At 41.8% G+C, this 23,593-nt stretch overlaps 1 protein-coding gene across 2 annotated transcripts in view; it reads right to left on the bottom strand.

Moving 5' to 3' along the window:
• Window positions 1-23,593, bottom strand: part of Notch2 (notch receptor 2) — a 149,562-nt gene that overhangs the window by 66,058 nt on the left and 59,911 nt on the right. For both annotated transcript variants that reach the window (XM_070007531.1, XM_070007530.1), the window contains exons 3-4: window positions 14,069-14,328; window positions 9,495-9,830 (exon numbers count right to left, since the gene is read on the bottom strand). In XM_070007531.1, the coding sequence (XP_069863632.1) occupies window positions 9,495-9,830; window positions 14,069-14,328 (596 nt within the window). The remainder of the gene's footprint in view (window positions 1-9,494; window positions 9,831-14,068; window positions 14,329-23,593) is intronic.

Below are 23,593 nucleotides of genomic sequence, written 5' to 3' on the forward strand. Positions count from 1 at the left end.
GGGAGAAAGAGCAAGGGAAGAGGTGACACTGTCCAAAAAGAAATGTGCTCTCTACCTGACTTACTTAACTGTAACCCCTCTTTACATAACCTTTATAATAACAATAAAAATGTTAAAAAAAAAAAAAGAAAGAAAGAAAGAAAGAAAAGAAAGAAGAAACTCCCTAACCCTCTGCTTCTCTGAACTGTCTAGCTATCTAGATAATTGAAGTGATCCACTATACCACACACTTACGTAACTACCTCATAAGTATTCCAAAGTGTTTCCACAAAATAAAATCCCTAGGAAGACAAATGTTTCTTTGAGACAGCTAGTAACTGATTCTAAAAACTAAGGTATTAGATTTCCCCCAGCTCCACATAAGACTACAAGAAAAAAGATGAAAGATTACCTAATTAAATTTATGACTCTTATTTTGTTTTCCACTTAGATGATATGTCTCTGACCCTAAAACTGGAAAGAAGGGAGAAAGGGAGAAAAAGTATGAAGGCGTGTTAGGTCTCCAGGTTATGACCTCCACACTGTTTAGTACACAGTAAGTGACAAACTCTGAGTCAGCTTCTGCATCTGTAAAACGGGACTGATTCCACCTGCCCAACCAGCCTTTCTGGATTGTTCCAAGAGCCGTATCATGAGTAAAGTACTACACAGATTTTAACAGCCTCAGAAAGTGGATGGTATAGACACTAATTAAAACTTGCAGCACTTTAAATTCTTCATGTTTCTCTCTACATGAATGGCATATTTATAATGTGGCTCCCTTCACCTAGAGTTTTCTTTTTTGGAAAGATAACAGTAGGATACTAAACCTTATCCTAATTGGCTACAGGATGGTCTTCTGTAATTTATATATTGGGCTTCTTTATTTTCTCTTGCTACTAAATCTCTGAGGTACTACACAGAGGACTACCAGCCTTAAGACAAAAGAATGTTCAATATAATAGGACTATATTGACAGAGATATGACATCTCTCTTAAGAATGCCAGCCTTGAGCAAAAAAGAATCTAAGGGTCAATGCACCCAGGCCCTGAGTTCAATCCCCACTACTGGCATATACATACACACCAAAAAAAAAAAAAAGTTTGCTCACGCAAACATGAGCCAGTGGCTCATGGCTGTACTCCTCAGGAGGCTGAGATCTGAAGATCATGATTCAACGGCAGCTTGGGCAGGAAAGTCCATAAGACTCTGGGAAATGGTACTGTGGCACAAGTGGTAGAGTGTTAGCCTTGAGCACAAAGAAGCTTAGGGTCCAGGCCCAGGCCCTGAGTTCAAGTCTCAGGACTTACAAAAAAAAAATTCTTAGGTCTTACAGTAGACTCTGGTTCTGGCTGAGTCCTTGTGGCACATACAGCCATGATGGAGCAGATGTTGACCAACCTTACCACAAACCACTGTGAATTCCACCTCTGCCTTGCTATCCTAGAATATGGGGAATGGCATGGTAGTCAGGAGAATGCGTCTAATTCAAGTAGCCAAAAATATTACCCAGAAAGCAATCAAAGGAAATCACTTTATAGAAGAAAGAATCTGCATGCTTGATTCAGGAAAATTACACTTCTTCAGGTATTTGGTACTCAGTCCATTCAAGCAGCTAAGTCACTACATAAACCTCTGACTGTGGAAATACACACTTGGATTTTTGTGGGTGTAGCTGTGCCAGTAGTGGGGTTTGAACTCATGGCCTTGCACATGGCTTTTTTCCTCAAAGCTCACAATCTACCACTTGAACCATACCTACACTTTTAGCTTTTTGCAGGTTAAGAGTCTCTCAGATTTATCTGCCCAGAGTTGGCTTTGAACCTCTATCCTCAGATCTCAGCCTCCTGAGTAGCTAGGATTATAAGCATAAGCCACCAGCAACCAGCTAACACTTGGATCCTCCAAAGTTTATCTTATCATTCATATTTGTCTAATCATATAAAAGTCTTGCAATGGCTAGTGAGCCAAACAATGATGAAATGTTTAAACCCACTTCTAATTATGATAAAGTGAAGCCAAGGCTTCAGCTCTACTGCATAGCAGCTGCTGGGTGAGAACGGGATCTGGGTTCCTCATCAACTGCTCTTAATAAAGACACTCTTCAGAAAAGTTTAAGTGAGGGTTTTAGATGGAGGAGCAAGGCTTCTGGCGAGCCAATGCCAGAACTTGGGTGGTCTAGTGGTGTTCTAGAATCATGAATGGTCATCTTCTCCCTATCTCTCCAATGCCTGCGGCCAAAAACATTGAATAGATGTCAGGGAAGCGGCAAAGTCCTTGTAGCTAAACTACAAAAATAGAAATGGACGCTGACATATTAGCCAATGTTACAACTGACTGGTGAGAAGTGAGGAGGAATGGATAGCAACTCATAAGGGGAATATGGTTTATTCTGAAGTACCACATATAATAAATATTACACACATCTATTCCTTTTTGGTTACGTGTGTTTGTGTGTGTGTGTGTGTGTGTGTGTGTGTGTGTGTGTGTGTGTGTGTGTGTGTGTGTGTGTGTGTGTGTGTGTGTGTGTGTGTGTGTGTGTGTGTGTGTGTGTGTGTGTGTGTGTGTGTGTGTGTGTGTGTGTGTTCCTATACTGCAGCTTGAATTCAGGGCTTTGTGCTCTCCCTTGGTTTTATTGCTCAGGATTAGTGCCCTACTACTTGAAGCCCTCCTTCCATTCTCTACTTTTTGCTGGCTAATTGAAGACAGAATATCATAGACTTTTCTGCTGGGGCTGTAATCCTCAATCTGTCTCTTGAGTAGCTAGAATTACAGGCCTGAGCCACCAGCACCAGGCTGGTTATACATACATATATATTTTAAAAATAAGTAAAAAGTTACTTTATTGTACAATTTACAAAATGGTATGGTATGTAAATTATATCTCAATAAGGCTGTTAAACTAGTGAACATATATTAGCTAATATTATGTATCAATGGAATTGCAGCATCCACTAGAGATTCTAAGCTCTATTTATGCTGCAGAGAAGGAAGAGCAGAACTACTTGGCTGACCTGCCCATGATTGCATGGGCAATCATGAACCAAACCAGAAACTTTAGCCAGTTTTAGTCAATGTATTCTCGACTCTTGTGTTCACTTTCAGCGATCTGAAAAACTGACCTTAGGTCAAAGTTCCCGTCTCTTGAGGTTTAAAAAAAAAAAAAAGCTAAATCATTTCTCCCCCCAAGCTAAGACAGGATTTATATTTTTAAAAAAAGAGCCAGAGAGAGATTCTGAACTTTTTTTGGAAAGAGCTAGCAAATTCTTGCAAAACAGTCTCTCCAAAGATCAGGAGAAAGGCAGTAAGCTATAGTACAGTCACTTCTTAAAAATATATTTTAAGTTTTGTAGAGGAAAGGGAAGCAGACAAGCCTCCAGACCTGTGGGTGGGATGGGTGGGACCGAGTCATGGAAGGGCTCACATAGCCATACTAAAAGGAGTCTACAACTCTAAGCCAACTGGAGTCCTTAAAAGGCCAAAAGGAGAGAAATTAAAACTTAGAAGGAACATTTTAAGACTATGCTGTTATAAAACTGCAGGCCACTTCTGTGATTAATGATGGTCACAGTAAGGGTAGGACAAAAAAGTCTTCTGAACTTGTCATCCCACAAGGAGAGCAACGTCAGGCCCTGGGGGGTTTGAGGGTGGAGAGCAGCAAGAGGAGAGGATTGTGGGAAATGAGATGACTTAACTAGTATGCTTTCCAGCCAGGCAGAGAAAAGCTTCCATGTACAGACACAAAAGAGAGGGGTGAGAGCAGGGATACCTTGAACTGGAGAAAAGCCAAAGAGGCTACCTTCCTCCCACCCACCACCTCCAGAAAGAAGTCTGTCACAAAAGCTAACCTGCCAAGATATGATCTGATTAGTATAATACTCAAAAGAATGCCACATGCTCCTTAGTATGAAATTGCAAAAGGGACTGTTTTCTAACTGGTCTTCAGTTCAGCAAAACTCACAGACATTAAAGCTACAAAAGATGTGCAGGCTTTATTTAATGTATAGGATGGCATGTATAGCAGCCTGTGAAGTATAAAGGTGCCTTACAAAGGATAAACATTAATGACAGAAGAGGACACATCAAGCAGCTTTCTGTGAAGTTTAAAAGAAACAGAAGCTGTGTATTGCTGGCTCACAATTGTAAACCTAGTTATGCAGGAGGCTGAGATCTGAGGAATGATATTTGAAGCCAGTCCAGGCCAGCAAGGTAAATGAAATACTATCTCTAATTAACCAGAAAAATGCCAGACTAAAGGCATGGCTCAAGAGGTAGAGTGTCAGCTGTGAGTAAGCCAAAATGATAGTGCCAGGCCCTCAGTTCAACCCCTAGTACCAGGATACAAAAAGGGAAGCTTGGGAGGGAAGAAGGGAAGGAAGAAGGAAGGAATATGCAATAGACTCAAAACTGATGCTGTTTTCTGGTTACTTGTGCTACTTATTAAAATATCCACAAACACAAAACTAGCCTAGTTCATTCTCTCCCCATTGGTTGGCCTGGGTCTCAAAATACAGGAGTCAATGACTTGCTTTCACAATGTTTTGCACATATATCCAGCGGGGTGCTCTTGCTGAAGCTTCAGCTGAGGACTTTACAGGATAGAAGCTCAGGAAATGTTTGGGTTATTAGCAGCTACTGATCAAAGGGGAAAATGGAATATGGTTTCTTGATTCCATTCTATTAGTTCTCTCTTGACAAATATCTCTTTTCCTCCCTCTGTGGAGAAATATTTCTTTCTAGTCATGCAGGGTGAGTCATTTTTGCAGTTTTAATTCTTTCCCTATGAGTCCTACAAGAATAAAGTCAATCCATACTAACTGCAGTACTCTTTGCCGGAAAAGAATCATACCATAACTAATCAGTTAAATAGGATCACTAGCATCTGAGCTATACACTGATTCTCACAGTTGAAAATTATTCTACAATCCTTCTTCAGTTTACATGAACAGGTGTGAGATGCATGATTTCAGGAAGACAATGAGAAGATCAAGGCTGCATTCTCCATACGAAGACATGATAGCATGCTCCAACAGTCCAGCCAGTTATACAGGTACATAAAGGCACTGTGTTTAAGTGCTGGGGACAGTGAACAAAGACAAAAGATCTTATAGCTTTCATTCTGGAGAGGGAAAGAGGTGGCAGAACTTGGAAAAGGCAGACAATAAACAATAGATATAATGAAGTAAATTATACAGTACAAATTATATGCTGAGAGGATAAGTGTCACAGAAAAAGAAAACAGAAAGCAGACTAGGGTCAGTAATTAAAGGAGCTGGGGATATGATTACAATTTTAAATAGAGTGGTCAGGGTATGCCTCAATTAGAAATACTTGAAATGTGGTAGGAAGCAGCCTTTAGGAGTTGCAAAATACCTTGACAAGCTGCTTTTGCTCCCTGCTGACTTGGTTTCCCCATTGTTACACAGCTGAACAAATAATTCTCCCACGGAGAAGGTAAATGTAACTTTAAGAGGCTTTCAATCTCTTGAATAGGGCAGAACCACGGAAGGTGGGGGATGGGTGTAATATATTTTGGAAAGGACTTTTACAAAGGAAACCATCCCCAGTCACCATTTCCCCACATGGAAATCAAGGGAATCCTTCCCAAACTTCATCTGGGTTATAAGAGCAAAATAACAAATCAGGCACAAAGCTCTGAGTTCAAACCTCAGAACTGCAAAAATAAAAATATAAATCAAATAAAATCTTACAACCTGTATAAATACACATTTATTTATGTAGTGGCGTTATATCACCTATCATTTGGAATTCTCTGTACATGTGTCCAAACTGAAGTCATCTGTTTTAGATCAAGGATCCTTGTCAGCAAGAGCTAATCTACTTAACTATGTTTAAATACCTGAACAATGCTAGTTACATAGGTTATATGTGCAAAACTACTGGGTTATAATTAAAAGCATCTAATTTTACTTGCAATACCAACATATTTTTTTAAGCACAAATAGCTCAAACATTTAAGAAAAAGTTTTGAGCGGAGTGCTCATATCTATAATCCTAGTTACAGGCTGGGAAGGTGGCTCAGCGGTAGAGTGCTTGCCTTGCATACATGAGGCCATGGGTTCGATTCCTCAGCACCACAGAAGCAGAAAAAGCCAGAAGTGGCACTGTGGCTCCAGTGGTAGAGCACTAGCCTTGAGCTGAAGAGCTGAGGGACAGCGCCCAGACCCAGAGTTCAGGCCCCATGATGGGCAAAAAAAAAAAAAAAAAGAAAGAAAATATAATCCTAGTTACTCAAGAGGCTGAAATCTGAGGATCACATTTCAAAGTTAGTTGGAGCACACAAATCCATAGTTTCACTTCCAGCTCAAGTGGTAGAGCACCAGCCTCAAGCAAAAATCCTAAAGGCGGTGGAGGCCCTGAGCTCAAACCTCAGTATTAACACAAAAAGAGAAGGAAGTGAGGGAAGCATGGAGGGAGGGAGGGAGGGAGGGAGGGAGGGAGGGAGGGAGGGAGGAAAACAGAGAAGAAGGCGGAGGAGGAAGAGAAGGAAGAAGAAAAGAAAGACGGAGACAGGAAGACAGGAAAAGAGAAAGAGAAGAAAAAGTCTCACATCTTTGCAGAGCCTGTGGAAGTGGATGAGCAACACAACACAGTACACTGTAATGCAGTAAAGTGCAAAAAGCCTGAGCTTTGGAAATAACCTGTTTGCTTGGATTTTCAAGCCCTGGCTTATATGCGTTTCAGCTCTACAATTATGGGTAAAACACTTGGCATCACTGAACCTCAATTACCAGAGAAAACTCAAAAAATAATATCTATCTATCCTCAAGGTTTTGGTGTGGTTGTGATAATACCCAATTTGAATCATAAAAGATATCAAATGTTAGTTTTTCTTTATCAAATCATCTGTTTGTACCCTCCTATCTTAATCTTACATACAGACACATGCAGACACACACACACACACACACACACACACACACACACACACACAGAGAGAGAGAGAGAGAGAGAGAGAGAGAGAGAGAGAAACTGAATAAACACCTTGCTTTACATGATAAACCAAGCCTAAGTGCCCAATCCACCTTACTCTACCACCCCACCACTCTGGTTATTCCTTGCCTCTTGCCATGAAGTTCCTGGTTATTTCCTCTCTGAAGGAGGAGGCACATTCCCCTCTGACAGATCTTTTCCTGGACACTCAGAATTCCCTGAGGTTCTTATCACTGCTAAAGGATAACTATGCAGACAATGGGAGTGAATAATCACTCTCTCCCAGCTAAAGACTTCCTTTATTGACTTCTCTAACTTCCCGTCAATACCTAGCTGCCAAATCAACCTCGTGCTCTAGGCGACTATTGAAAGGAATTTTCTGAAAACTGAAATGGCATATAGCCTTCAACAATAAATCACACTAACTGTAATTACTAGCCACTTGAACCATTACAGCACTAAACTATTAAGAATGTTTGTAATATTAAAATATTTACAAAATTTAAATTGTTTATATTTCTATTTTTGTCCTTAAAGTACATACACATATAGGAGCAAAAAAGCTATCTTTCAATTATTCCTCCTATTAGATAATGTGGAAGATAGTAATGTTATGTTAATAAATATTTATTTGGCATCCAGACAGTATCATATATGTTTATTGAAAGAGAAAGTAAAAGCAATATAACTAAACAGCATGTTTAGTGACTTAGTGAAACCATCTAAAGTGCTCATTTAGATTATGGATAGAGACTTACTATTGCTGAATCCTGGGAATGTAACACAGTACCTAGAATCTAGCTGACAGTTAATAAATTTTTACCAAATATAACAAATAAATTGGGGCTGGGAAGGTGGCTCAGTGGTAGAGTGCTTGCTTTGCATGCATGAGGCCCTGGGTTTGATTCCTCAGCACCACATAAGCAAAAAGAAAAAACCCGGAAGTGGCGCTATGGCTCAAGTGGTAGAGCGCAAGCCTTGAGCTGAAGAGCTGAGGGGCAGCACCCAGGCCCAGAGTTCAGGTCCCACGACCGGACCCAAAAAAAAAAACAAAACAAAACAAATAAATTACCATTTAGTTTTATAGGGATCACCAACCTATGACCTGGAGTACCCAAAAGATAATACACACAAATCATTACATGTGAAACATATCCACAACCCCAGAACCTAAGATTCACACTCTGAAAGACTAACTACAACTTTTTTTTGAGGCAATTTTGCTTAGTTAGCACATTACACCCTCCACCCCCAGTTTTCCTTCTTTTGTTTTTGTACTAGCATATTTGTATAAAAACAGGATCTTTGTTGCTTAGTAATTCATCTGCTCCAGCTGCTGGTACTCTGTTCCCAATCAAAATTCTTGGTTTTCAGCCTCCTCATCACTTTTATATAAAGAGTGAAGTAAACTGGACAGACTGGCTCCTTTCCATCTCTGAAGAACACCAGGCGGTGAGCTGAGTTCCAGACACTGTCCCTCTGTTTGCTTCTAGGTTCGGTTGTATGTGTGCAGACTAAAGGACCGAACCATCCACGAGTATGAAAAGTTGTATTATTTTTGGTCTCTAATACCTGGTCTATCAGAACTCATCAAAAAGTGTCCCAGGAAGCCAGGTAGGTGCTGGTAGTTCACACCTGTAATCCTAGCAACTCAAGAGGCTGAGATCTGAGGATTGAGATTGGAGGCCAACCCAGGCAGGAAAAGTCTGAGAGACTCTTTATCTCAATTAACCACAAAAAGCCAGAAGTGAAGCTGTGGCTCAAGTGGTAAAGCATGTGCCTTGAACAAAAGAGCTCAGAAATGACACTCAGGCTGAGTCCAAGCCCCAGTATCGGCACACAAAAAAGTGCCCATTGAAATGGATTTGTTGAGCTGAAACCCTCTGTACAACGACTTAAAGAAAATAAATAAAAATATACACAAAAAGAAAAAAATGAGAAAAAAATATGCACTGATTAAATGAGAACCCCCTTTACAAGTTTCAAAATTCTCCAGCTTCAAGGTAAGGAAGGGTCAGAGAGGGGATATACATATGGGAGAGGATTCTGGACCAGGAGCCCAGGGAAAAATCAAGAAGGGTGGGGGGAGGAGGGGTACACACATCTATGTTGCTAGAAAAATAAGAAGTTACTCCCTCAGGAGGGCAAAGCATATGGGAAAGCTGGTCACCCACCCACTCTGAGTGTCACTCCATCCTAATGTACTTTATTAATCACAGACATGCACACATATTTTCCAATGTCTATTTCTCATCATGTCCTTCTCCATTCTAGATCTGTCTTGCTCTTTCCCAGAGCTGTTTCTCCAAAAGAGACAATAAACAATTTCCTAGGCACTCATCATTATCAACTCTGACATGTTATAAATTACCCCCTGGCCGGTTTATGGACCACAGCAGGCCCATAAAACCCCTCCCTCACCAGCAGCCCACCCCACAGGAAATTCTCACTTCCCCTTTTCCCTGCTTTAGGGCACTTCCTGAAGGAGTTACCGGGCCACTGGCCACCTTCTTTCTGTGACTGCTTGGTCCCCAATCCCAGGACACTGGGAGCTTCTTACCTGGAAGACAGTTGCATTCAAAAGTAAAGTCACCAGTCTGCCGGCAGGTGCCTCCATTGGCACAGGGGGAGGGTGCACAGGGCACATAGGGGCTGTCGCAGTGCTGGCCGGTGAAGCCCTGGGGACACTGGCACTGGTAAGAGCCAGGCAGGTTGAGGCAGGTGCCACCATGCCGGCACTGTCCTGGGATGTCACACTCATTGACATCAGCGTCACACTTCTGCCCTGTGAAGCCTGCGGGGCACTTGCAGGAGAACTGATTGGCCACAGTAGTACAGGTACTTCCGTTTGCACATGGGTGAGACAGGCAGGCATCAGTCCACTGGCACAGCTTCCCTAAAGGAAAGATAATGGAACTCAGAATCCATCTCAGAACCATGAGCAATCCATTCTCAAAGGGGACAGCAGGAACTCTCACTCAGAGATTCCCTATGCTCTTTGATTGCACAGAAGCACAAATCAGAAGCTCCTCAAGACACTTTCCAGAACCTTTCTAAGGTCATAGATGAGGCTGAGTCAGTGGATGGAGCCCATGAGGGGACTGTAGGTTGGTTATATGAAGCCCAGCCCAGCAGTACTCTATCAGCTGCTATGGCTCAGACCACCTGGTCTCTCACACCACTCTGCTGTTGCACAAGCTGCTCATGTGGTTTAACTAATGGACTCTCCTTTATCCTGACAGCTCTGCTCAGCAGTCACAACCTCCAGAACGTCTTTTTCTTTTCTTTTCTTTTGTTGGTGCCAGTTCTGAGGTTTGACCTGTGGCCTTGCTCTTTCCCTTACCTTTTCCCTCAATGTTGGCCCACTACCATGTGAGCCACAGCACCACTTCTGGCTTTTTGCTAACTAAGAAAAGAGTCTTTTACACTTTCCTGCCTGGGTTGCTTCTAACCCTTATCCTCAGATCTTAGTCTCCTGAGTAGCTAGAATTACAGAAGTGAGCCACAACACCCAACTTTATAAATATGTCCTAATATCCCCAGCACCCACTCACGTGGGCTGTTTCCTTCTATAATACCAGCTGCCATATCAGTGGAGTCTGACTCCCCATGAGAGGCCTCAAGCCATGTCTGTTGGATGAACAAAATATACTGATATTTTCTGTAATATGTGGTTACTAAGTAGACCTCTCAGATGATAGAAACAAGTCTGTACTACCTCTACTTCTTAAAACTCAACATACACACACATGCGTTGTGTGGAAACCTTTGCTAGTCGTGGCTATTGCTAGAAGATACCATTTGATGTGTGCAGATGGTGCTCTCTGCATAACAAAAGCAGCAGAAGCTGCCATGTGGACAGGGTCTGGAACAGTATGGAGCAGCCCAATGTGTGAACCCACGGAAAGCAGAGCAGATTGTTTGAGGGTAAAGAGAGGAAGATAGAGACAAGAAGTATGTCCATGCTTCTAGTCAGCTTGGTATTCATTTGTTTTTGTTTTTGCATTAGTCTGTCTTTTGATAGACAGGATTACCACTGTGGAGCCCAGGTTGGCCTCCTGCCCCACTGCCCAAGGGCCAGGATTACAGGTGTGTGCCACCATGCCCATCCTCTAACCTAAATCTTGTATTTTTTTTTAAACTACGCTAGACATGAAAACTTCCTGAATTTGTTAATATACCCAACCAGTATATCTTGGACCCCCACAGAAAGACAAACAAGAGACAAGACAGCTTTGCTAAATGGGAAAAGGTATGGCATATATACACAGAAAAATGCTCTTTGCTTACTGAGGAATGTTAGATCCACAGGGGAAAAGTTTAGTACTAATTTGAGCACAGTATCTATAGCAGGGTGCTGAGTGGAGAGGAAACAGACAAAGGACATTTTTGTTCCTGTTTTTCCCTTCATTCCTCTGGGAGGTACTTACCAATAGAAAAGTAAGGGGCTGGGAAGGTGGCTCAGTGGTACAGCGCTTGCCTTGCATGCATGAGGCCCTGGGTTCGATTCCTCAGCACCACATAAGCAAAAAGAAAAAAACCCGGAAGTGTCGCTGTGGCTCAAGTGGTAGAGTGCTAGCCTTGAGCTGAAGAGCTGAGGGACAGCGCCTGGGCCCAGAGTTCAGGCCCCATGACCGGACCCAAAAAAAAAAAAAGAAAAGAAAGTGATAGCCAGGCACTGGTGGCTCACGCCTTATAGTCCTAGCTACTCAGGAGGCTGAGCTCTGAAAATCATGGTCCGAAGCCAGCACAAGCAGGAAAGTCCATGAGACTCTTATCCTCCAACAAACTACTCAGAAAAAGCTGGAAGCATGGTACAAGTGATAAAGCACTAGCTTTGAGTAAAAGGAACTTAGGGATAGCACCTAGGCCCAAAGTTCAAGGCCTGGGACTGGCAAGAAAGAAACAGAGAGAGAGAGAAAAACAGAGAGAGACAAAGAGATAGAGAGACAGGGAGGGAAGGAGGGAGGGAGGGAGGGAGGGAGGGAAAGAAAGAAAGAAAGAAAGAAAGAAAGAAAGAAAGAAAGAAAGAAAGAAAGAAAGAAAGAAAGAAAGAAAGAAAGAAAGGAAGGAGGGAGGGAGGGAGGGAGGGAGGGAGGGAGGGAGGGAGGAAGGAAGGAAGGAAGGAAGGAAGGAAGGAAGGTGATAGAAAAACTTAAAACTGGCCCTGGATGATCCCCAAAGTGATAGGACTCAAAATCTATTCAAGTGAGAGATATGTACAAATTCATTACAATAGAATGTGACACAAAAATAATAAAACTTAGCTGGGTACAAGTGGCTCACACTTGTAATCCTAGCTAATCAGAAGACTGAGATCTGGAGGACTATGATTTGAGGCCAGCCCAGGAAGAAAAGTTCACTAGGTTCCATCCCCAAAATCTCCAATAAAAAGCAAGGGTGGAGGTAAGGCTGAGTGGCAGAGGGCTTGAGTTCAAACCCCACTTTGTACTTTCATTCTTTATTCTTTATATAATAAAATAATAAAAATAAAATAAGTATAATGAAAAATAAATAATAATATGGTGACCAACTGCCTATGGGAAACACAAAAAGATCATTAAGACAAAACTTTCAGAACACCAACCAATCACCATTTGCAAAAATGCCCATTCCACACTAAGGGTTTTGAAGCTTCAAGGCAGCAATAGGAAGTATGCCATTTTCAGGAAATGAGATTTTTCTTGTGATCCAGCCTAGATTCTTGTGGTTATGTAAGGCTATGAAAACATACAAGGCTTAGACTGTGATAGACCATGGAGGCCAAGCAGAAGAGTTTGCAGCTTATTCTGTAGATGGCAAAAAGTCAGAAGACATTACAAGAAGTAAACTTGTGAGACCATTTGCATTTTTAACTGAAGACAGAAACAAGATAACAGGGGAAGAGCTGGAGAGAACAAAGGTAGCTGCTAAAAAGCTACTTTAAGAATCCAGGTGAGAGATACCATGACCCTCAACTACAAAGTCACAGAAGAAATGGAGAGAGGCAGATGAATGGAGAATAATTCAGACAATGAATGACTTTTCATTCCTTTGTACTAATACTAGGGCTTGAACCACTCAGGGCTGGATGTTGTCCCTGAGTTTTTTCCCTTCTGGCTTTTTGGTGGTTAATTGGAGATAAGAAACTCATGGACTATTCTGCCTGGGCTGACCTCAAACTTCAAACTTAGCCTCCTGAGTAGCTAAGATTATAGGCATGAGCCACCAGTATCTTGCTAAGTGACTGATTTTTAAAGGGGTTGCAGACAGGAAAAGAGAGTTTTCTACGTCTGGATTATGGTGGAGTTGACACTGGTGTCACTTTTTTATATCAACATGTTGAACTTCTGAAACTTGTAGAATTGTTTTAAGGAGACATACACTAGGTAGTTAGAAATGAGCCTCAAGGGACTGGGAAGGTGGCTCAGTGGTAGAGTGCTGGCCTTGCATGCATGAAGCCCTGGGTGCAATCCTCAGTATCACATACACAGAAAAAGTCGGAAGTGGTGCTGTGGTTCAGGTGGTAGAGTACTAGCCTTGAGCACAGAGAGGCTCAGAGACAGTGCTCAGGCCCTGAGTTCAAGCCCCAGGACTAGCATAAAAAAAAATTAGAAATGAGCCTCAATGGCCAGGTAGGGGTAGAGACAAAGAACTGACTCTGAGAATCATCTGCAGGTATGAGGACGGTCACAGCTGAAGCAACTAAAGGTAGTGATATGCCCCAAGAGAGCTGGAATATGGCTGAAAACAGAGTTCCAGGAACACAACAACTCAAGAGTACAGACAAGGAAATGTGGAAGAAAAGAGAGAATCTGAGTTCAGAAAAACAGAAAAGCCAGTATCTTGATAATTAGAGAGATTTTGAGAAGTATATTTCCCTTAATGAATCAACTCTGATCTTCAATCTTGACATACATACCTTAAACAGTCAAATGCTTCTATATCTTTAACCCTTTTTCTTTCTCTTTCTATACCTTTTAAAACTCTCAAAGGAGTTAAAGAGAGCTGTCCAGAATGTTCCAGTTCCTGATCATAATGCTAAATGTGCACTGGAGCTAAAGAACACTTTGAGGCAGATACTAAGGCCAAGGGATGTAAAATAATGATATCTGCCAAGAGAAGGAAAGCAAGGGCTTGAGTCCTATCTGTTACCTGTAAAACCCACTTGGCAGGTGCACTCATAGGTTTCCCGGCTGAGCATGTGGCAGGTACCCCCATTCAGGCAGGGGCGAGACACAAAGCAGGGGTGAGAGGTGGAGTGCTGGCAGTCTTCCCCGGTGAACCCTGGGGCACATCGGCAGGTGGCTTTCCCCAACATGGCCTGGGCCACACAGGTCCCACCATTTTGGCATCGATTTGTCTCACAGGGGTCTCGATGTTGACAATATTCTCCCAAGAAGCCTTCTGGACATCTGAATTGGAAAAAGAAACAAAGAAGAGTCCATGAAAACACCTTCTGTAAGTCCAAAATTAAAAATAAAATGCCACAGTCCACTCAAGAAAACATGAAATGTCAGTCAAAAGACCTGAAGGTATTGAGCCAGGTACCAGCAGCTCACACCTGAGATCCTAACTACTCAGAAGGCTTGAGATCTGAGGATCATGGTTTGAAGCCAATCTGGGCAGGAAAGTCTGTGAAACTTTTATCTCCAATTAATGACCAAAAAGGTGGAAGTTGAGCTATGATTCAAGTGATAGAGCACTAGCCTTGAGTAAAAAAACCTAAGGGAAAAGCATCCCGGTCCTGAATTCAAGTCCCAGTACTGGTGCATGCAGGTCCTGATTCTTGGCAAGTCACAGAATACCAAGTAGCTGATTAGTAGGTCTTCCACATCTATGAACATGACCCTCAGTCAAAAGCAAACCACACAGTATCTTTGTTCCTGTAGTAAAAAGACTGGATGATGCTACAGGACCTTTCCATACAGCACTGTTCATTCTTGTCTGCCCAAATCAATTCACTTTCTCATTGGAACAAATCATTTCAGAGGATTAAGATGTTCACATGATAATGCATGGACTTGACCCCCTTTATCCTTCTAATTTAAAAATGCACAAGACATCATGTGCTTTTTCTCAATTAATTATTGAGATATGTTCCCCGTGAAACACTAAGTTGGTGTGTATGTGGCTTTCTGGGTTACGTTCAGGTGGTTAAGACTACAACAGCGAAAAGGAAAGGAGGTAGATAGGTTCAAAGGAGCATTTAACTGTTAAGTTGTAGCCTTTCTTCTTTTTTTTGTGTGCCAATACTGAAGCCCAAACTCAGGGCCTCAAGCTCTTGCTTGGTTTTTTTTGTTGTTGTTGCTGTTGGTTTGTTTGTTTTCATTCAAGACTGGATCCCTTAAGCCACAGCTCTACTTCTGGCTTTTTGCTGCTTATCTGGAAATAATAGTCTCACAAACTTTTCTGTCCAGGCTGACTTTAAACCATGACTCCTCATATCTCAACCTCCTGAGTAGCTAGGATTACAGTCGTAAATCACTGTGCCCAGCTGTTAACTCTGACTTTTTCTATCTGGCTAGAGCCCTACATATTTAGTTCAATCTATTTGTCTATCTTACATGGGGAAGGGTTTTTAAAAAAGTGAATCTGGAAACCTGTCTCACCATTACTTCTAAAATACCTTGAAACCAAACTCTAATTCTGCCCCCTCAAAACTGGCTCTTGTCCTCTCTTCCTGTGCTCAATCATTGGTGTTCTGGCTCTCCTAATGGCTCTGACTTGAAGCACTAGGGTCATGCTGGATTGCTTCCTGCCTCTGCCCATCATCTTCAAGACAGTCTGTTAGCTATTGATTGGCCAGGTGATGTCTTTAGGAGTCAAAGTTCTTGAGAAAGGAAGTAAAGCAAGCTATTAGGGAACTAGGACAGAGTGTGCTCAGAAGAATGGCACAGTAGCTAAAGTGGCTGGAGAAGAAACCAGAGCAGGTAAGCAGTGACAACAGCAGTGACATGATTGGACACAGCCTCCTCACTGCTCCCCCACAGCTACAGAAGGCAAGCCTGGCAGAAAAAGGACTGATAAGACTCTGACCTTCTACAAGAAAAGATCAAGGCCAGCTGCCCCAGCACATGCACAAAAGTCCAAGAGGCTCTTAATCTCTAATTAATCAGTAAAAACTCAGAAGTGGAGGACTGGCTCAAGTGGAAGAGTGCCAGTCTTAAGCGCAAAAGCTAAGGCAGAGCATGAGGCCTTGAGTTTAAGCCCCAACACTGGCACAAAAATAAACAATAGACCAAGAAGGCAGTGGATGGAGCATGCACAACTGCTAAAGGCAACAATGAGTTGCCTGCACTCAGAAGTCTGGCCAGGAGTCCTGAACCAATCATCTCACATCTTTCCAAAAGAAAGAGTCAGAAGAGTGATTAGCTACATCATGGGATTGTTGTGAGAATTGAACAAAATCAAGTACGCCAGAAGGTTTTACAAATGAAAAAAAAAAAAAAAAAAGTCCTCTCTTCTTTGTGCTTACTGGGGAAAATATGATGCTGTATCCAAAGCACAGCTTGATTTGATAATAGAATATAGGATTTCGTTTGTTTGCTTTCTTGCTTGCTTTTTCTTAAGTAGAAGAGCAAAGAGCACCAACATGGCACAGCAAAAATTAATCCTGGGTTGGGTTATTAAAAACACATGCAGCATATACAAGAAATGTGTTATGGATGATGTTAAAATCTGCAACCTAATTCTCACCCACACTGACAGTCCTTTGGGTATTAGGCGTGGCTGAGACTCAGTTTTCCCAGATGGAACTATTCACCTTGGAAATGATGGCAAACTCCTAAACCTGGGTGGGCTCTTCCCAGCTCTGCTCTAAAACTATAGCACCCCTCCCATCTGCTCTGAGAATGTACAGTCATTTAGATGTTAGCATCACAAGCACAGAAGCAAAACATGAGGTTCCCAGGAAAACAAACACAACAACATGAAAGCTTCTCGAGCTAAGCAGAAATATTTCTAAATTCTGTTTCTAGGGCTTAATCCACATTGTTGCTCCCTTCCAAGTATGGAAAAATAATTTTCAACTACAACTAAGAAACCAGTAAAAGTAGAGACTAGCAAAGTACAGCTTGTGGGTCTAATTTTGCCTGCTGCCCATTTTTGTATGGCCTGTGAACTATGAACATTTTCACATTTTAAATGGTTGAAAGAAAAATCAAAAGAATACTATTTTGTGGCATTTAAGAATTCTATAAAATTCAAATTTCCATGTCCATAAATAGTCCTATTGAAACCCAGCCATTCTTCCTCATTTCAGATGGCCTGTGGCTGCCTTCACATATGGGACACAAGAAGGCTTACTCTTCCAATCCAAGAAAAAGTTTGCCAATCCCTGGGCAGAGAATAGATGGAGTCTATTAATAGCATTCAATATGCTTATTAGTAATGATCTTAATGATGATGAAGAATATTCTACTGCTTTCCACTATGAATACTAAACTCATAATATTCACTCATTAGGCCACACGCTAGTGGCTCATGTGTGTAATCCCAGCTTCTCAGGAGACTGAGACCTAAGGATCTTGGTTCAAAGCCCAGCCCAGGAAGAAAAATCCAAAAGACTTTTACCTCCAAGTAACCACCAAAAGGCCAGAAGTGCAGTTCTCCCTGCCCCCACCCCGCCACCACAGGCCTCTCTCTCTCTCTCTCTCTCTCTCTCTCTCTCTCACACACACACACACACACACACACACACACACACACACACACACACACACACACACACACACACACACAGAGTTACACTATCTAGTAAATGTGCCAGACATTATCTTATGCCAGATATTGTTATGGTAAGTCAGCCCTCTGTATCCATGGGTCCACATATATGGATTTAACCAACGCCAAATCAAAAATATCCAGGAAAAAAAAATGTGTCTGCACTGAGCATGTTCAGACTTTTTGTCATTCCCTCAATACTCCATATAACAACTATTTACACTGCAGTAACATAGTACTAGGCATTGTAAGTAATCTAGAGATAAAGTATATGAGAGGGTGTGTGCAGGGTACATGAAAACTGCACCATTTACAGAAAGGACTTGAGCATCCGCAGATTCCAGTATGTGTGTGTGGTCGAGGAGCCAAGCCCTGAGGATGCGAGGGAAAACCACTGCACTCATGGAGTTAAATTCTAGTAGGCGAATACAAAAACAAAATGAATTTAAGTAAAAGCTATCCTGTGTTAGATGGAGTAAATGCTATGAAGAAAAATAAAACAGGAAGGGATGTAGCTGGAGACAGGCCACAGAGTGGCTCTAAAGTAGGAAGATCAGAGATGGACTCAGTGAGGAGAAGACATTTAAGTGAAGACCTGAATGACTGAGGGAAAGTGTTCAAGGCAGAGAGAACCTGGGAGGTACAGAACTAATTTAGGGAGCAGTCCCAGCCTGTTCAAGAGATGCAAGGAGACATGGACATCTCTGCTGCCATGAATGAGGAACAAAGAGAAAGGAGCAGAAAAAAATAGACAAAAGCTGAAACTGGGATCAGTAGGGCCTTTAGAGGCCCTTGTAAAGGTCTAGGGATTTAGTCTGAGACAAAATTTGGATATGATATACAACAGACTTTCTGCCCTAACAGTTATATACATCTTTTTTCAGCACTAGGATTTGAACTCAGGGCTTTCTGCTTACTAGGCAGGCATTTTTACCACTAGAGGCAGGCCCTTGGCTATTTTTGCTTTATTTTTCAAATAGGGTCTCTTTTGCCCTGGACTGGCTTTAGACTGAAACCTCTGTCCCCAGTATAGCTGAAATTACAGTTGTGAACCACCATGCCCAGCTTTTTTGCTGAGATAGGGTCTCACTAACTTGCCCTTGAACTTCAAACCTCTATGCTAAGCTCTTATCTTGCTTGTAGCTAGGATTGTAGACATGAGCCATCATACCCAGCTCCTCTCATTTCTTTATATGACACAAGATCTATTGATTAGTATAGCAACAACTTGACTTCCTATTTAAAACCTTCCAGCTGGGGGTAGCCATCAGCCTCTTTCTTTCCTCTTACCTTAAATATACAGTCTTTTAGCCACCGTTTTCATTAGGTCCCATTTCCCTTTCAAAACCTTTCCTCCTTCATAACCAAGTTTCTATAAGCCATTCTACAGACACTTCTCTTTCTTTTCTATCTTCTTATTTGCCCCCTTTGTAACACAATCTTAAATCTAATTGCAAACTACAAACCATGTTCCCATTGCCAAGCTCAGTGATGTCTGGACAGAGAGATTTTTTATCCTAAGGAAATTCTGTGTCCTATGGGAAGTGCTGCTGAGCCCTCTGTGTACCATTTTAATCTTCCTCCCCTCAAATTCTACGTCCCTGGGATCCCTGGCTCCTTTTCTTCTGCCTTCCCATCAACTCAAGCTGCCTTAAATTTCAACTCTGGGCTGCACCACTCTTTCAATGCCTTGGGTACTGTTTTGTTATTCATTTGGTTTTAAACAACTACCTAAGTTTTGCTGACCCCAAAATACACCAATCCAGCCCAACATGCTCAGTTTTTAGAAGCCATCCACTGACTCTAGCATGTCCTGCCAATACTTGAAACTAAACTTTGGAGGAAAAGATCATTTTCCCATGCAACTTTAATTCCTTCAATTTTCTAAGGATTCCACTTGCAATTTGGAGTCCTTTAGTTAATCCCTTTAAGTTATATGTAATTTATTACCATGTTTTGACAAGTCTTGCTAGCTGAATTCCTACAATGCTTATCATTCATGTTCATTAGCTTCCTTTTTGATACAAGTTCTGATCATCTGAAAAGCCTCAGGCTAGACATCATGTTGTTGGCTGTCCCTCACTTCCATGTCTTCTAGCATCTGCAGAACTTAAAGCATCTAAGGTAATTTCTACTGAATAAAAAATTTATTTCTGCCGAGTGCAGAGTGGCTCACCCCTATAATCCTAGCTACACAAGAGGCTGAGATCTAAGGAATCCAGTTCGAAATTAGCCCAGGCAGGAAAGTCAGTGAGACTTTATCTCCAAAAAACCTGCCCTTCCATCCCAACTCCATCATTTACTCCATGTGCAATCTTGCACAAAGTACTAACTCTTCCTGTTATAAACCAGATATAATAATAGTGTCTACCCTGAGTTTTTAAATCATTGTAAAGCACTTAGACACTACCCAGCATATAGTATATACCATTTCTTTCTTTTTTTATGGTGGTACTGGAGTTTGAATTCACAGCCTTGCACTCACTAGGCAAGTTTTCTATCACTTGAGCCATGTCTCCAGTCCATCATCTTCAGATCTCAGCTTCCTGAGTAGCTAGGACTGCAGGCATGAGCTAGCCACATTTGGCTTCTTTTTTAAATCTTAAAAGGCTATCTCCTCTCTTTGGCATATGCTCAAGATAACATATACATACATAACAGCTCCAAAATAGAAATAACCCAAATGTCCTTTTGCTGATGAATGGATAAATAAAATGTGATATATCAACACAGTAGAATACTCTCTGATCATAAAAAAGAAGGATGCTTTGATACATGTTACAGTATGGATATACCTTGAAAACATCATGGTAAGTGAAAGAAAACCAAAACAAAGACCTGATAGGTGATTCCATCCATGTGAAATATCCCAAAAAGGCAAATCCACAGAGAGAAGAGATTAGTTTTGCCAGGGGATGGGGGAGGACAATGGAAAGTAACAGCTAAGGAGCAGACAGTTAAATGCTTTCAAATGAGATAACAGTGGTGGTCCTGTGATTGTGTACACACTAAAACCACTTACTTACATTAATTATACCTTTTATTTTTAAATGTAAGCTATATGTTAACTTGAAAAAGAACAAACTCTGCCTCTCTATAATCTGCCCTCACTGGCTAATCCCTATCCTCTAGAACAAGGAACAGGCCTTCTGCTTCTCTCACATGTAGCTCTTTTAGAATCCACAAACACATGTGTAGAACCTTTGTTTTCTTTTTCAGGGCTGTGGGCTATTCCTCAGAATAAAATTATCACCAGGCCTCCTCACTTTAGTGTTTCTTCTTTGCCTAAGATAACAACACTAATGCTAATCCATAATATTCTAAGCACTTCTAAGTGTTTATTATACTTGGCAAGCGTTTTATAGCTCTGATTGTTATTACCTCATACAATGGTATATTATATTCTGATCTCTATATGAAAGAAACATGAAGCCGGTCACTAGTGGCTCACGTCTGAAATCCTAGCTACTCAGGAGGATGAGATCTGAGGATCATGGTTCAAAACCAGCCCAGGCAGGAAAGTCTGTAAGACTCTTATCTCCAATTAACTACCAGAAAACTGGAAATGGTGCTGTGGTTCAAGTGGTAGTGCGCTTGCCTTGAGCTGAAGAGCACAGGGACAGCACCCAGGCGCAGAGTGCAAGCCCCACGACAGACCAAAAAGAAAGAAAAGAAACATGAACCTGACAAAGACAGCTTTCAGATATTTCAGGCAGACTCTAAACCTAGGTATGATTCTATTACTTCAATCCTGGGCTAACCTGTCTCTCCTCACTGAACCTGACTCATCAAAACCTGCCTAAAATGGGGGGGGGGGGGGGAGGGAAGGGTCTTTGAGACTAGCCTGAATATAGGGAGCCACTCTCACAAAAGAAATTTGAAGGCAGACTCACATCTGTATTCCCAGATACTCAGGAAGCTGAGATCTGAGAACTGAGGTTTGAAACCAGCCTGGGCAGAAAAAATTCATGTGACTGTTATCTCCAATTAACCCGCAAAAGGCCAAAGTGGTAGAGCACCACTCTTGAGTGAAAAAGTCAAGCAAGAGCACAAGGCCCTGAGTTCAAGCATCAGTACTGGTACCAAAAAAAAAAATCTATAAATGAATCTCAATACTTGTCAGTTTTATACAGACATATTCCTAACCTATTGTTTAAAAGTCTGATGTTTTTGACATGAAGGGGTCTACTTTTGTTACTATTTATATACTTACATGCTAGAATAGGGTTAAGGGGAGGGACTAGGAAGGAAAGAGGACAAAACTAACACAACTAGAAAACATTCCATTTGACAAGATCCCTATTACAGTCCCCTTCACTAAATCTGATGAACACCAGGCCCCAGCTCCTACACACCACCAGCAGCCCACCGGTTTACATGTAGCCACTTGACAGATTTCAAGGAAGCACTCCAATTTATCTGGCCAGGATTGTGATGGAGGAGCAGTCGCCCTATTGATACGGGACAGAAAACTTTGTTCATTCAAGTTTCCACTCATCTCCAGCAAAGCATCAAGCAGTGCGGCCGCTTGTGTTCAGCCATGATGACTGAAGTCAAAGCCCCTTTTCCAAATAAAAGCTAGTCTTTCTCCTCCAAATGTTCTGCAGCAGGTTATGTCCAGGCTTTTGCTGCCTCTCTCTCTCTCTCCGCTCTCCTCTTCCCTCCCTCTCTCCTTCCCTTTTTCTCTTTTCATGGGGGGGAATGGTGGGGATGGGGAGGACTTACTACTAAAAAAAAAAAAAAGGCAAAAAAACCCACAACATATGAGAAGAAAAAAGAGATGCATGCTTTACAAAACAGCTATTTCAAAATCATGATTTTTTAAATTAGAAAAAAAAAAAAACTATACAGAATGTGGAATGGAGAGGAAAAAATGTCTCATGTGGGTTGTGCCGGCCTGCAGCTGCTCCTCATTAAGGCTCCTCTTTACTCCTTCTGGGCTAGTTTCCAGCAGAAAATTCTTTTAACAGATCTCTGCTTTCAACCCACTTTCTTCTTGCTCTGGGCCTCTCAGGGGCCCCCCAATCCTCAGTGGCAGCCTGCCCTGGCTAAGCTCTCAAGGGGGGAACTGTCGTTAAGGTAAATGAGGTAAGGGCAGGGGAAAAACTAACAAAATCCAGAAACCAAATTAAGCATCAGTCAGTAACAAAGGTCTTCAGTTTGAATGAACCCAAATAAGTCTGTTCTTTCCTGTGACCATAATGCCAGCTTCGTTTCCTGCCCTCTCCTTTCCCCCCCCAACCCCATCCTGTTAAAGTAGATAAAAAAATAATAACAATAATTGCTAACAGCCAAAGCTAGCTGTTACTAGTGAAAGTTCCTATGTAACTTTCAATTCCCAAAGCTCAGGCGACACACTTCTTCAGAGTGTCCCAGAGCCACACAACCAATCTAAGTCCTTTGGTGGCATCATCGTCCCTCTCTGCCCAGGATCTTCAGTTCCACAGCTCATCGGTCAACCTGTTAATTCTGTAACTTGGTCAACCTGTTAATTCTATAACTTGGTGCAAAGGTAACTAACTAGGTTATGCTAATTACTGACTTTGTTTTTAAAAACAAATGCTTCCTGGGAAAAAGGAGAAGAAAAAAAGCTCAGTCATATTGACTTCTTGCCTTTCCTAGTCCCCTCCCCCCAACCCCTTCCTCCAGAAAAGACACATTATAGCTTACTCAGCAATGAGAGAGAAAGAGTACTGTTGTGTAGAGGAGGCCCAGAATGGGCTGTTCATGGCAAAACTACCTTCTAGGACCTTGCTAGTTTAATATAAAGGACAAGTACACAATCAACCTTCCCCATAACCCTCCTATGTCTGTCTCTGTCCTCTATTCCTGTCTCCCTGTCTCTGTCTCCCTCTCTTACACACACACTTTTTAAAAATCAAAACTGACACACACAGACTAGCAAATACTGCAGAGTTGCCCATTTTCCATGTAAATTTGCTTCCTGGACACACA

The sequence above is a fragment of the Dipodomys merriami genome, unplaced genomic scaffold, assembly GCF_024711535.1.
Source record: "Dipodomys merriami isolate MVZ:Mamm:240054 unplaced genomic scaffold, mDipMer1.0.p SCAF_7, whole genome shotgun sequence".
NCBI classification, from domain to species: Eukaryota; Metazoa; Chordata; class Mammalia; order Rodentia; family Heteromyidae; genus Dipodomys; species Dipodomys merriami.